Source organism: Amaranthus tricolor, chromosome 2 (genome assembly GCF_026212465.1).
Source record: "Amaranthus tricolor cultivar Red isolate AtriRed21 chromosome 2, ASM2621246v1, whole genome shotgun sequence".
Classification (NCBI taxonomy): Eukaryota; Viridiplantae; Streptophyta; class Magnoliopsida; order Caryophyllales; family Amaranthaceae; genus Amaranthus; species Amaranthus tricolor.
In genome coordinates this window covers 3970287-3985301 of record NC_080048.1, presented here as the reverse complement: position 1 = coordinate 3985301, position 15015 = coordinate 3970287, and the positions used below count along the sequence as shown (strand labels likewise).

General features: G+C 34.2%; 1 protein-coding gene across 2 annotated transcripts; it reads right to left on the bottom strand.

Moving 5' to 3' along the window:
• Nucleotides 1–1327: 1327 nt before the first annotated feature.
• Nucleotides 1328–13625, bottom strand: LOC130806297 (uncharacterized). Of its 2 annotated transcripts, XM_057671309.1 has the most exons (20): nt 13288–13625; nt 13029–13181; nt 12779–12938; nt 11818–12133; nt 11460–11594; nt 11192–11381; nt 10978–11108; nt 10111–10326; nt 9090–9256; nt 7992–8070; nt 6193–6876; nt 5715–6076; nt 5405–5464; nt 5209–5313; nt 4292–4537; nt 4051–4119; nt 3694–3906; nt 2769–2876; nt 2566–2670; nt 1328–2137 (listed from the first exon to the last, which is right to left on the bottom strand). In XM_057671309.1, exons 1-20 carry the CDS (start codon nt 13385–13387, stop codon nt 1798–1800), a joined length of 3939 nt encoding a protein of 1312 aa, XP_057527292.1. In that variant the 5' UTR covers nt 13388–13625; the 3' UTR covers nt 1328–1797. The 2 variants fall into 2 exon arrangements, with proteins under 2 accessions (XP_057527292.1, XP_057527293.1); XM_057671310.1 differs by lacking the exons at nt 7992–8070; nt 9090–9256 and having other exon boundaries at nt 13288–13619.
• Between the last annotated feature and the right edge of the window lie 1390 nt (nt 13626–15015).

Below are 15015 nucleotides of genomic sequence, written 5' to 3'. Positions count from 1 at the left end.
ACTCTCACTGATCAAAATCAAAAGTATGTCAAATGCACCCAAATATGAGTGAGAAAAGGGGGCAAATATACGTGCTTCAACAAGCCGATAATGGACGACAACTCAGGATAACTGAAACGATTTCGAAGAGCTTCTGATGCAAGATGATTTCGAACAGGTTGATTTTGAACAGGTTGTTCGAACAGATAAAGTGAGAAAACACAACTGAAAAATTAAGGTTGATGATTTTGAAGAGCATCTGATGCAAGATTAATGTACCAAAGATTGATTTTGAACTTAGAGTTGATAATTTTAAGCTGCTTTTTCATATTTTTTGACGTTTAGGGTTGATGAATTTGAAGTGATAAGGGCTTACAATGGAAAGTCTGGAAAATAGAATGTTTAGATTAGGCCCATTTACAACCCTTTCTAAAACCCTTATTCAACCCTTATTTTTTAATTTTTACAAAATTAAATTTTAAACCCAACCTTCTTTCAACCCAACCCTTAAATTTAAGGGCTGGATCAAGGGCCCCAATGAGGATTCAGCCCATTGCACACCCCTAGACTCAACATTACTTGATTCCTAGATGACCCGATATTTCTTAATTCCTAACTGAATTTACACTGAATATGATGATTTATGAACCAAGTCCAAAGATGAAAGTTGCATATACTTTTGCATGTGCATGTTGTCTCATATACTCTATGCGTTTACGTCCTTGTTTTCGTCCTTGTCTATTTCTTTATTTATGGGTATTTAATTGTTATTTCTGCTAAATTTTTAGATATTATACATTTATATGTCGAAAGCAAAATGCGACCCGGTTCGATAAGAATATTCCGTACACAGTCCCCTAGGCATTTTGAGGGAGGCTATTGGGACCAAGGTGGTTCTTGCCCGCGCTTGAAGTCTTTGGTGTCACAAGAGGTAGATAATTTGTTCAAAATGTATAGATGGCAAAATGTATCATTCTATTAGTTTATCATTTTGAATTTGCATTATTTCTATTTTAGAGTCACCAAAATGTATTGGGACCAAGGTGGTTCTTGTCTGAGATTTCGAGATTTTGGCTTCAATAATGTATGATTTCTACAGGTTGAAGAACTTTTTAGTGTCGAGAATAATGGAACCAATGTTGAGACACGCCTCGTTAATGATTACTTGTACAAGGCCCTCAAAGGATCGAGTTTCTATGTATTGAACATAACCCATATGAGTGAATTTCGAGCAGATGCTCATCCATCAAACGCCGGTGGAAAGAAGCATGATGATTGCATGCATTGGTGCTTACCTGGCATTACAGATACATGGAACGATTTATTTGTTGCATACTTGGATAATGTAAAACATCAAAACTGAATATATTCTTTCATTTCATCAAAGCATTGCTGCTTTTGTTGGTTCAACTTGTTCAATCTCCGTTCTAAAAGTAGAACTTCCAACCCAATTTAAGCAGGGAAAATGATCAAGAAAGCAAACATGAAGAAAAGGAGGAACGACCCCATACTTATATGTTGCGTACTTTTGTTGGTCATTTCCATACTACGTGTGATCTAAACTCCAACTACAAAAACAAATCCAAGTTACATTGATATTAATTCTTTCTATAAATGATGCAAATCGAACCCCTGTCACAAAAACAAATTTCTATTTTGTTTTCATATATGGTGACACAAAGGACGGCATCAGGATTGAAGGCGGTACTATTGAAAATAGTTTCACTTCAGATATCTTTCATGAGCAAATTGCTTCCAGAACATTGTATCATAAGCAAAATCCAATTTACATTGATGGCAAGCAAGTAGGATAGAGTACTACTCATCGTCATCAAAATCCATCACTATCCTGAGCTTCCTTCTCTTTTGAGAATTCTCAGGTGATGTTCTAGGTGCCTGTTCATCCCCTGAATCTTCCAATTCACTATAATTATGCTCATGCTGCACAGTACCGGCATCGTCATCCAGTGCAAGAGATCTACGCTTACGACCGCTGTCAAGAATAGCGTCATTTTGTGCATCGCTTCCAGGGCTGCCATGATCTGAGGCACCATCTGAAGTATCAGACAGCCTGTCATACTTAATTCTTTCATCCCATTCACTAAGCTTAGCAGCTTGATGTGCTGAACTTACGCCCTTGGTTTCCTTTTGTTTGTCCCTAGAAGAAAAAGATGCATCGTTAAACAACCAAACGCAAAAATATGGACAAAATTCACACACCAATTTGCAAGCATCATATAATCTCCAGGCAAACATGTAATGTAGATCCTACTGCGTACAAACTCTAGGGTCAATTCACTAGCATCAAGATTCCCCAAAGCATATACATCTTGGGGAACTAGACAAGTTACTATTGATAATGAATGAATCTTTTCTTTGCTCCCTGCAAACACAAGTGTAGATATGATAGATTAAGCACATTGACATTTCAGAATTCAGAGGGCCGAAAGACCAACTTAAAGTTGCAAGAGCAACACCAATCAAAATTTGTTGCTTCAACTGTATTCAGAAAACAGCTGCTGCTACGACTCTTTCAAGTTCTCAAACGCTGAAGCCATGATTTGTACGTAATTTGTTGATCTCTACCTTTCTTCTAAACTTTCAGAAGATTGGTTCCTAGTATCTTCTCGAACCGTATTTGTTGTATTAGTTGAAGCATCTGCTACCTTGTCTTTTGATGTTCTAGATTTTCTGTAATTAAAGATTTATACAGGGTTAAAAACGAAACAAAAAGGAAAGTATAGCTGCTCTGCATGGAAGGGGGGAAGACAGTGCATGGTAACACATACTTTAAAATGGAGCTAATTAATTGTTCGTCATCTGAATGAGACCTTGATGAGTGATTATAGTTTGAACTGCCCAAATGCTCTTTAGATGAAGTGTCTTCGTTTTTGTTCCTGAAAAAACGATCAAAGAACTTTAATTAATTTTCGAACTCCTTTATATATAATTATATAAGGTCTACATGTTAAAAAAGTGTAAAATAAATAATTGTAAAACCCTTGGCCAAACTGCACTTGCTGATCCATTCTATTGAATCAAATATCTGGTGCTACTCTACACTACAAATTCACAACCGATCAATATCAGAATTTCCATCTTACATTGACTTGTTTATATTTCTCGGTACATTTCGTAATACAAGATAAGTGAAAAAGAAAGCTGAATTTTTTTGATCCTAGTAATAATACAGAAAAGTTGTAGAAAACTTGGAAGTCTCGAAATCCTCTTATCACAGTCTAGAGTTGCCACAAAATGAGCCTTGACTAGACTAGCGGACAACTATTTATTTTTAAAATACCAACATTAAGGAATAAAGACATGCTTGAATTGAGATTTGAGTGATCTAATTTAGATAATCTGACTAAAAAACTATATGCCCTCTCCAATATGTAGATTCTAGTGAAATGGTGAGTGATATCACTCCCCCTCAAAACTGGAGGTAATAGTTCCCCCAACCCACCCTCTCTGCACGTGTTTCGCTTTCCCTAATTTATCTCCTTTTAACCCCGTAGTAAATCATCACTTCCTCTAATCCAAGCATGCCTCAGAAACAAAACAAAGCTCATTCCATTTTGCGATTTTGTCAAGTAGGAAATGTAGGCATATGAACCACTTTAGATAAGCACTGACATAAACTAAACACAAGTTTTGATCCTTTTTTAAACATCAGTACACAGGACAATATGAACAGCACAATGCAGTAGTAATTACCTTTTCCTGAGCAAAGACAAAGGTTGATTATCTAAATCATCCTCGTCATCTGTAGAAACATCGTCCATCTTTTGCTTGTTTGGTTTACTTCTCATTCGAGAAGTGTGCAAACCAAGTTTCTTAAGTTTACGGGACACTTGGACTGCTGTCACTGTTCCATTCGGGTCAAGCGCTTTTGCAATCATGTGACTGCACCTATTATGATCTTTAAAACTGCACAGAACACACCAAAACTAAGTAGCTAACAATGAAGATTTCTAATTTCTTTAACCCACAACAAGGCATTCTTATCTATATTTCTGAGTGTGATGGTATGCACTTGTAAGTAAACATTCAAAATGCAAAAGAAACACTTACTGCTCAAATAGGCTTCTAATTTTCAGCTCCTGATTTTCATTGATAGCACGGCCTCTCTTTCTAACCTTCCTGAGAACCTCAACAAACTTCTGTCAGAAACAGAAATATTCTAGTTTTGTCTCAAACATGTACTACTCACTCATTCACATATTTACGGTTCAGGTTAAAATCTCAAATTCCAAAAAATATTGTATTTGAACAGAATAAGGTAATTATCAAGATTTCGGAAGAATATACTTACATTGGTCTCCCTAAGTCGGAGGATCTGTCTCGGTGATTTGAGTCTTGAAGAGTAATGCCTATTTCCGGTTTTCCATTTTCGTCTTGATTGATATCATTAGGTAAATAGGCAATGTTGCTGCTCTTTTTTGACGGAAGTTGTAATCCTAGTTTCTTACACGTGCGAAAAACTTGGGCAAGAGAGATATTTCCATCAGGATCAAGAGATTCTGCAATCAACTGAGTACAATTTGGGTTGTCCTTGTACCTGTAATACCAATAAAAGTACAGAAACATCATTACAAGATTTCCATCTGTCCAACGAGTTGGATCCAACTTATTACAAACTTAACTGTGAATGCACAGTAGGAGGGCATTGTGCTTATTATTTTAGAGGGCATTAAGTGGCATTCCAAAGTTACTTTTTCTGTTACCGCTTCTCGATGGAGCAAAAGATTCATAGTGCTTTGGTTTTTGGATTATAGTGAAAAAGACTGGTAAACTAATTCATGTAATTATTTATTTAAAGTTGAAGATGATGTATACAATCAAGAGTCAATCAAAACAGTCTTTTGTTAATACAAGGGTAATGCTGCGTACATTTGAGCGTCTCCCCCCTTCACCCAGCGTAGCTGGGAGCCAACTTAGTGGTGTTTGTGTAATGCAATGTTGTTATTATCAATGTTATCTATTGCTGACATTATGTTCCATCAGTATTCAATGAATCAAGGCGATAAAGTTTCTGGTCTTCAAACCGCATTATAATTTTCCACCCTAAATATAATTGTCTTGCCAGTAATGAAGTATTTTAAAAAGTGATGCAGTATTTAAAATCAACATGCTGCATATCAAATTAAACAACCCACTAATACTTACAGCTAAGTACAAACAATCGCTTTAAGTCTTGTCTCAGAAACTTGTATCAAAGTATAAACTTACTTCTCATAAAGCCCCTTTATGTCTTCCTCTAGCTTATCATTGAGAACCAATCTTCTCTTCCTTTTTATGATCCCTTGAAGATCATCCTCCACACAGTTCTCTTTTCTAAAATAAAAGAATAAACTCATTAAGGAAATTGCATTAAGTTAAGCATGACAAATATCATCAGACAAGAATCTAGTTCAAAATATCGTACATGGCCTTATTCCCAGGATCATTAACGTAAGTGGCGTCTCCCGCAGCTTCGTCTTCGTCCCTATGGATGGAGATGGTTAGTTAAAACAGCATGATTTGCGAGGACACCTTAAAAAACTAAGAATTTTGAGGAAACACAATATCTTCTATGGAATTTTATTTTCCAGGGATTAGGCACCCCTTGATGACCAAGATTTTTAAGATCTACGTCATAGATTTCACTTAAAAGTTATCACACCATTCATCTCACTTTCATCACTCCTTCGAGACAATAAAATGTTAGTTTTAAGTTTGAAAAAAAAAAATCTTACTTCTCGAGAAAATGTTGATTGGGAAGGATAACATCATATTCATCATCCCCGAGGGCATCTGCAAAGCTCTTCCTTACGCCATTTTTGCTTTGTGATGGGTCAGTTTCATCAGCATGTTCCCATTTCCTAACTCCTTTCTGGAATCCACTAACCTCATGTCGGATATACTCAACATTGATGTACTGGCAGTCTCTGCGTGTCTTCCAAAATAACAAATCCACAAAAAGAAGTGGTTGATCCTTCATTTTCCTCATCATCCTCCTTACAAAAGTAGTCAAAAAGTGGACAATGTTCTGATATTCTTTATTTGGGCATGCCTTCTGCTCGTTTAGGATATCATAAAATATGACAAGGCAGGACAGCTGTTAAAAGCCAAAAAAAAATGAAGGAAAAAGATAAGATACATTTCAATTGTAATAACATTACATATTAGACATAATTCATACATCTACGTAGATATTTCCTTCGTGATTATCACCTGATATAGCATGGGAGCAAGATCCAAATCATCTGATACCCTCTTAAGCAAGCACAATATGTAGTGGTTTGTAGCAATGGAATTGCTCTTGTAAAACTTAAGTAACCAACAGAGGTTACTGATTATGGCACTATTTGCCAATGATAGTAGTAAAGGGGTCATGTTAAAATCAACTTCATTTGTTACAGTGTGTTGTTCATCTGCAGAGGAATCACAATCATCTCCTCCATTAATAACATCGCCGTCTTTAGTTTGACTGGCTTTACCATGGTTGCTAAGTGGCTCATGAGTTTGATTAGATTCTTCGTCCCTTCGTGACACGTGAATTTGATTAGATTCTTCATCCCTCCGTGACTCGCCAATTTTATTATATTCTTCATCTCCTAGTTGATCATAACTTGGATGAGAATTCTCAAGATCACCCACTGGAAGACTAAAAGTTGAATCTTGTCTCTTGTCTCTAGATATTTTTATCTTGTCAAGTTGACTAACAGTATTCGCTTCTTGCTCATCATAGAGTGCCTCTGCTGACCCTTCCTTATCACAATGATCAACAGCAGGAGGAAGATTTTTAGCACCTAAAGACTGGATCTCATTCAGTATGGTGGCATCATCTCCAACAGTTTTGTTTTCTCTATTTTTCATGTCCTGTTTCTTCTTTGCCTTTCTGGATTTTTTGGCAACCTTTGAAACACAGACAAAGAAAGTTTTAGTTATCAGTACTTCAAAACAAATGTCAAAGGGAAAAAAATAAAAGCAATAAAAAAATGGAGACCAGGTGTCCATGATAACCACAAGTTGAAATTTAAGCCAACGTGTAAAATTGTTGTAAAATAATGGCCACGATGCTTCTATATTTTGAAATATTTTGGGTGAATGAGAAATGAAAAAAAATTAATCAAGCAGAAAGGAGATGATAGAAGGAGATTGTAGGATCATGTGGTGACAACTGATATGCATATTAGCACAATGAAGAATAGCATGACTTCAATTTATGACACTTACAAGGGTAAGATATGCATGCCACAAAAAAGAAATCCATCCACCAAGTGCGTCTAGTTGCAACCTTAGTTTTGAAATAAGTGTCCAAGCATGCCTAAGCGCGCATAAGGCATGAGGCATGGGTGGTCTATGGGCTGGGCATTTTGATAGGAATAGTAAAGTCGATTCCTTTAGGCGAGAATCTCAGAGTGCCGATGGCTAGTGTCGTATAGCGCCTCAGAAGCCCGTGAGGTTGTAGCAAACCAAAGCTATGTCTTATTTATTATTTTTATTATTTTATCTTCTCTTCTTTAGTTCTCTTATCTTTATTTTTCTTCTTCTGGGTTCTTTTAGGGTTTTTAATTTATTATTTATTGGGTTCAAGTGCCTCAGACCCAAAGTCTACTCTAGCCTTTGTTTTGCGCCTAGAGATGCCTTAGCTATGGGGACCTTAGCGTCTTAGGTACCTTGCACCTTTAAACTAAGATTGCAACAGAAAGTTCATTGCAACAATTGGACCATGGGCCACCTGTGTTAAAAGCAAGATGATATGTCACCCATTAACCCAGGGGTTTAACGATTGGGACATGTGCACATTTATTTCTTCAGAAAAATAGCAATAAAAATTCAAGGCTTCATAGACAATTGGAGTACTTATCATGAGAAGGTGTACTGAGCAATAAACGAAGACCTAGGTAGTACACATTGGTCAATTTTACAATTTAAGTAAAATAACTGTTGATTAAAGCACTGGAGAAGCAACTTGCAGGTTTAAATATATTCACATATTAAAAAGTAGTTTATTGTTATTAAATTACCCTTAATTTGCCATGAGTTTGCAGCTTCTCCATAAGCCTTATAACTACATGTAATATCTCAACCAAATCTGCAAGATCACTAGCAAAAGATAGAATAGCTGCAATTACAAATTATGTACGCCAAGATACAAAACTACCAGTACGACGTGAAATATAACACAGAGCAACGATGCTAATTCAAATACATATGACTATTGGGAAAAACCCAGAAATAGTAAATTTACAACCCCAAACTAAAGATCCATAATGCATAGATGGGAATCCTAAGAGTAGAAGCTTATCTATAATGAAGCCTAGTAAAAGCATGAATGTGAAATGTACTGAGTCAGCTATCCGCTAAAGAATTGATGATCTTAACAGCATAAACTTACAATTTAGAGTATACATAACGGACAAACAAATTTTATCATTAAAACATTACATGAAAAGAGTGACTAGAAGCTATCACATGAAAGGTTAGAACTATGACAACTTGGCATTCCAAAAGTATGATCATCCTTTGTCTCAAAGAAATAACAAGCATGCAAATAAGAGGTAGATAACTTTCTTACTTTCAAGAACTTGATTCTTGCCCTAGCAGCCAACTCAGTACAACACATGCTGAGGGCACCAAGCTATTTTCTACGCTCATCAAACTAAACTCTATTTCATCAAATGGCGAACTCAACAAAGACTAAGGTCTCATAAGGTTGCATGTGCCAACACTATTTTCATAAGTATGCTAAGGGCTTGATCAATGTCACATGATTCGCGAATCGCGAATAAAAAAAGAGAATTGTGGCCGGTTTTAGGCTATCTTTGAACCATTTTGAACGAATTGCCAATTCAAAAGGCAAACTAACTAGCGAATTATGTTTCACTAAGCTTGGTCAAGGGAAAGGTTATTTCCAAGGGACACTCAAATGAAAAATTAAACAAAACATTTTTAGCAATAATTAATAATAATATTGCAATAGCATAAAAATGTGAAGAGAGGCCAAAAAAATATCATGCTCAAATTAAAACCTTCACCAATGGTTGCAAAAACACGATATGGGCTTCAAAAATAAGACAACAAAGATAAATCCAAATATCCAATAACAAGAGGATGCAAGTTACCTTTTAGGTTGTTTGTGAGCATTGAATGATCTAAACATATTCAAAAGAAATTGAGTCAACCCTTGATCAGTTTGATCATAGAACAGCTTATAAAGTATTGTACGAGCAGTTTGTGGTTCCCTAGATTTTTCAGGCATCATCTTGAGCACCAAATCCAACATCCGGATCTGTTGAAACGTCAACATGGATACATACATAAGAGATTAAATAGATCACTTTTAATCTTTAGATAGCTGAGATAGCAGAGATTGATAACTCTAAATCATTTGCATGTTTTACCTGGTATAACTTCTACCACAAAGTCAAAGCCTCAATCTCAACTTCAACAGGACAACCTTAATACAAGCCATATAGAATAGCTCTATATTGTCGGTAAAACTAGGTCTCATGAATCGAAAATCAAGACAAACAATGCAGAAAACAAAAGCATTCAAATGTAACTGTAAAATTGTGACCTTTGAAAATAAACAATTAACCACTAAAAGGGTTTGGTGAATAAAGCTAATTTAGGGAAGAACATAAATTTATTATCTCAAAAGAATGTCATCAAGGTACATATAAAATGTAATAGATGGATCCTTGAGACATAAGACCAGCTTATATATGGTTATACAATAGAACAATGAATGCCTTTTACTATTTAACTGTGTATATATAAAATATGCATTCCCTTCATCAATTACAACAACTATTCAACAGTGGCCATAAATTTCATAGCAAAGTAAATGATATTTCAGTTGATGCATTTCTAATCAGGTTACCTTGCATAGTAATGAAAAGTATTTTACGCTGCTTAAACTGAGTTGAATAGCATGAATTGGAAGAAAACATGATGTAATATTGTAAATCCTTCTTTCTAAAAAAATACAAATTCTAAACGTGATAAATTCAAAGCAAACATTTTATATATGCTATATAAACATTTAATTCATCAAGTCTAACCCATCAACAACATACAAACAAATTATTGCTTTTTCCGATTTAAGTAAACAAGGCAATCACCAAAAGAAAAAAGAATTACCATAATTTTTAAAAGGGATCCAGCAACTGAAAGAAATGCATTGTTCTTTATTTCCTTCAACCCGTCAAAAGCAAATTGCCACTTTGCTATTACTAATCCAAACATTGAATCATTCAAGGTTGATGCGATGGGCCCACATAATTCACCTTTAAACAATGTGCTATCATCATCATCACTGACAGAAAATTCAGTGTTGACATCTGCATTTGAATTTGACTGATAGAAAAGAGAGGTTAACTAAAGAAACTTAAGATGAAAATATAAGCTGAATAACACAAATATGTAGCAATTGAGACTAGCATTTGATGTTTCTGATTACTCTTTCCAGAAATGACAGGTGCAAAATACCATTCTATTCTCAAGCAAATAGTGAAAGGACAAGTGTTGCAAATCCTTTATAAAATTGAGTCTTTTCCAAACTAATATGTGGTACACACAATTTAGAGAAGGGAACTGAGTAATGTTTAGACAAAAGCTGTTAAAAATTAAAAATATGAGATTATCCTCAGACCCTATTTCATAGTACATCCGTTCAATTAAAGTTGGCACTTTGGATACTGCAGGTTCTCATGAACTAGGTAAATTAAAATATTTTAACTAAATTATTTTCTATTAATATGAACTTGAATATTTTCCATATGTACCAAGGATATGCAAATAGTAATTATATTTAGAAAGTATCTACTCCCTCTATCCCTTAAGTTTGCTTCTGAAAATAATATTTTCCCTCGCAACATGTTAATTTTATTAGCAAACTTAAAGTGATTGGAGGAGTATTTATGTTAATTTTATAGGGATAGAAAACCTGCTCACGTATCTATAGCCAATATATATTCATGTATCTTTCCAAAAAATGATAGGTCTCACCTTTGTCGATTGGAATTTATGAAATTGAAAACATGTAGCAAACTGAGCAAGGTGAAAGAACATGTGAACGTCACTGGTTTGTAAATCATCGTGCTCCTTCTCAATATCTTGGGCAACTAACTGCATCAGCACTGATGAGTAAGCCAATCAGTACACAGCTTAGACTTGTAAATAGAAAGGGCATACACATGAAAAATAAAATGCTTCTCAGTACCATTGTATCCCCCAGATAAAAACTGGCCAATAAAGTCATGAAGTCTCTCCAAGATGCTTCTTTTCATTGTGGGCAGTCGGACATAATCTTTCACAATCCTTTTCAATCGACCACGGTGTACTTTCTCTGGTTTTAGTAATTTATCACAAGCAGAACTAGGCACTCCTTTGCACATTGTCTTAGAACCATCCTGTTTGATATAATTCCTTGTCATCAGATATCTTGAAAACAATACATGAAGAGAACCATTTTAACAGAAAGGGCTTACCAAAGTAAGTCGTGTAAAGGTTCCACTAAACTTTGAGTGCCGGGTAGCATGCGATCTAGTAAGCTTTCTCTTTTCTGTCTCCTCTTGCATTATACATCTGAGACTTTCAAGACATGGTTTGGCTTCTTCATCTACCTAACCAACTCAATAAACATAATAGTTAAATTGTTTGTACAAAAGTGATAGTGAAGAGCTAGATTAAGTTAACGCATGAATATATAGGTGCATAAGATATGCCGTAAACCCATCAACAAATATTACTTCAGAATAAAAATTAAAATGTTATAGGTCAATAGGTCATCGTTAACATTTCAAAATTGAATTGAAAAACTAAACCAATCTCTTGTAGAAATCCAACCTTTGATTCCTCCAGACAAATTTTAGCAATCAACTCCGGATCCTGACCCATGAATATGTGATAATATATTTCTAGCAAGAGAAAGTTATCATGCCGAAGATAGCGACAAGAACCAACATGCTGAGTTATGATTATAATCAAATCCATAACATTTTCTCTAAACAATAGGTCAAGAAAGTCATCTCGCAAGGATATATATATAGTAGCAGAACCTAACGCCTTTTGGTGAGCTGAGATGTCTTGCACGGCCAGAATATTTCGAAATAAAGTCAGAACCAGTTGGACAAGTTTCCAATCGTCCTCAGAGAATGCCTTGCTGTTGAACACAAAAGCAATAATACAATAACATCAACTCACACAAATTATATATGGAGAGCCACCAAATAGGAACTAAAAATCAAAATTCGAAACATTAAACAACAGAACCACCCACTATATATTTCACCAAAGTCAGGTCTAGAAAGATTTCTATATACGGATCTAAACTTAACAGAAGTCTAATTCCTATAAACCCACATGATGTAGGAAAGTAACAATAAAAAGGCAAGATATGCATATGTAACCCAGCAATCTTCAGTCAACACGACCAATTTAGGTCTCAACTACTACAAATATGAAATATTAACCAAAAAAGTCAGCACAATGGCATAAATCTATATGATCAAAACAATCACTACATAATCATATCACACTCTTAACATTATTCCAATAAAGTTACAATTTGTTTACGGCAATAAGCATAAATAAAAACCCCATAACCCACCGTTTAGGAGCATCTAGCCTCTGGAGAGTCAATCATGTATGTTTAACACTCAGAACCAATTGACATTGTGAGTGGTAATTTCTAAATTTGTGACAAAGTCACCCTCTCAGTGCAAAATGACTCACATGCACATATGTCTACAACAAATTTACTGCTAAATCAACTAACTCATGAACAGAACACTAAATTTCTACATACCATTCTAAATTTTCAAGTGGCTTCTCAAGTAAAGAGACGATAACAGTAACCACATTACTGGAAGTGATAGCTTGCTTTATACCCCAAAGAAATTCTAGCTGCTCGTTGAAATCCTTGGACATGGCTTCCAAAGGCATAGTAAGAAACACCAAAACTTTCACTGCAAATCCAACCGTCACACTTATCAGCCCTAATAAGTCATTATTCACTTGAAATGCAAAATTTTCATCATCAAATTCAAACCATATACCTGCATTTATCACCAAATTGCGATCATCTTGACAAAATTCAATAATAGGTATCAAATCCTTTGACACAATATCCCATTTACAGACTTGTTTGAACACCTCTCGATTTTCCGGATCGTCACGACGCAAATACCTTAACAAATCCTTCAAATTGTCTACAAACAAAAGTATATAAAACCAAAAATCCACCAGTACAATAAGCAAGTTAAAATGTAACAAAATCAGCTTCACTGAAAAATGAAATTAGGGTTTTAAATATACCTGAACAAAATTCTTCCTTGACATAAACAGTATTTCCATCTTCGTCGTTTTCGACAGATCCTAAACCGGCGCATGTAATTGACAATCCTTCAGTATCCATTGACGACTAATTACAGGTTTGGAGGAATTAGGGTTTTCCAGAAAGCTTAAAACCCCTGTTAAAGTTTAATTTGGGATAATCAATATTAAAATGTTTGTGAAAAATGAATGGATCGTGAAAATTTTGAGAAAGATGAGATGAATCGGGAAATTACATCCGGGATTGCAAAATGATTCATTTGATTAGATTTGTGTTGGCGGGAAACATAGTCAAAACTCCCGCGCTTCAATTGATTTCTTATTTGTATTTTTGTATTAAAACTTCATCAGTTTAATCAATTTAGAAAAATTCGGCTTTTAAAATGTCGCCACATTTTCAAAAATTATTTATTAAAAGTATTAAAATATATTTTTTTTGAATAATACCTGATTCATTAATAAAAAGTAATACAAAATCCACATCAGAGATAAAAATTAGCAAGTACATAACAACTTCAACCGAAGATAATTCAAAATTAACAAAACTACGATCGTTGTATATGAGATATGACAATTTTGAATATCCTCTTCCACACCGCTGTTTGACACAGCCTTCTACGAGGGGGTCTTCCGATCTGTTGTAGTCTTGAGATAGAGTTGAGTTTGATCTAGTTGATGGTAATTGCGATTTTGGTGTCTGCTGCATTATCGCATTAATCTCTACCAACAAATCAATTACAAACCAAACTTCATATCTCAAAGTCTCACGAAGATAGAGATTACAACCCAATATATGGGTAGAATCAACCTAATGAATGGGTAGAACAACTCTCCTGTAGGAAGAGGACAAATATTTATTCTAATCATATTCAAAAAGCTTAAAACGAACAAATTTAGGGGGCTTATCATCAACCAAAAGGTTGATGATAGCTCCAAACTAACTATGAAGATTAGTTTTTTTAGAAAGAGAAGAGAGAAAAGGAGAAGGGGAGAGGAAGGCGGTTATTTTTTTTAAATTATTAAAATATTGTTGAACATAATTTTTTTGAAAGCATTTTATACCACTCCATAACACTTTTATCTCTCTAACAACAAAAAATTACTTGCTTAGAAGTTGTAAATTCAAAGTGTAAGAACAAGAATTTCAAATCATAATCGGCAATTTGCATTATTGAACATTATTATATTTTATAACTTCAATTTTTATAGAGTGAGCTAATTTTTTTATAATTACGATTACAATGCATTTATGAATTATGATAAGCTAAGAGAAGGTGAACAATAAATGTAAACGAACTTAAAATTTAACCTAAAAATAGAAAGTTCATACAACTAACATAAGACACAATTCTAGAGTTATTTTTTTATATTGGTGTTTTACCTATTGTTAACCTAAAACATAACTTACTTATTTACTTTCTTATGTAGAAATTCATGAAAATAATTTGGCTTATGTGGCCTTAAACATGCTTTACTCATGACTTTTCTTCATTTCAAATTTTTTATTATATTTTTATTTTAAAATTAGTTATTCAAATTAATTTATTTTAATTTATTTTTATTTACTTTTAGTTTCAAAAAGTAATTATACTTTACTTATTTAAAATTTAATTTTTCAAAATTTTAAATTATTTAATTTTTATCTATATAATTTAATTACTCAAATTATTTTTTAAATTATCTTAAAATCATTTAAATTCTATGCTATAA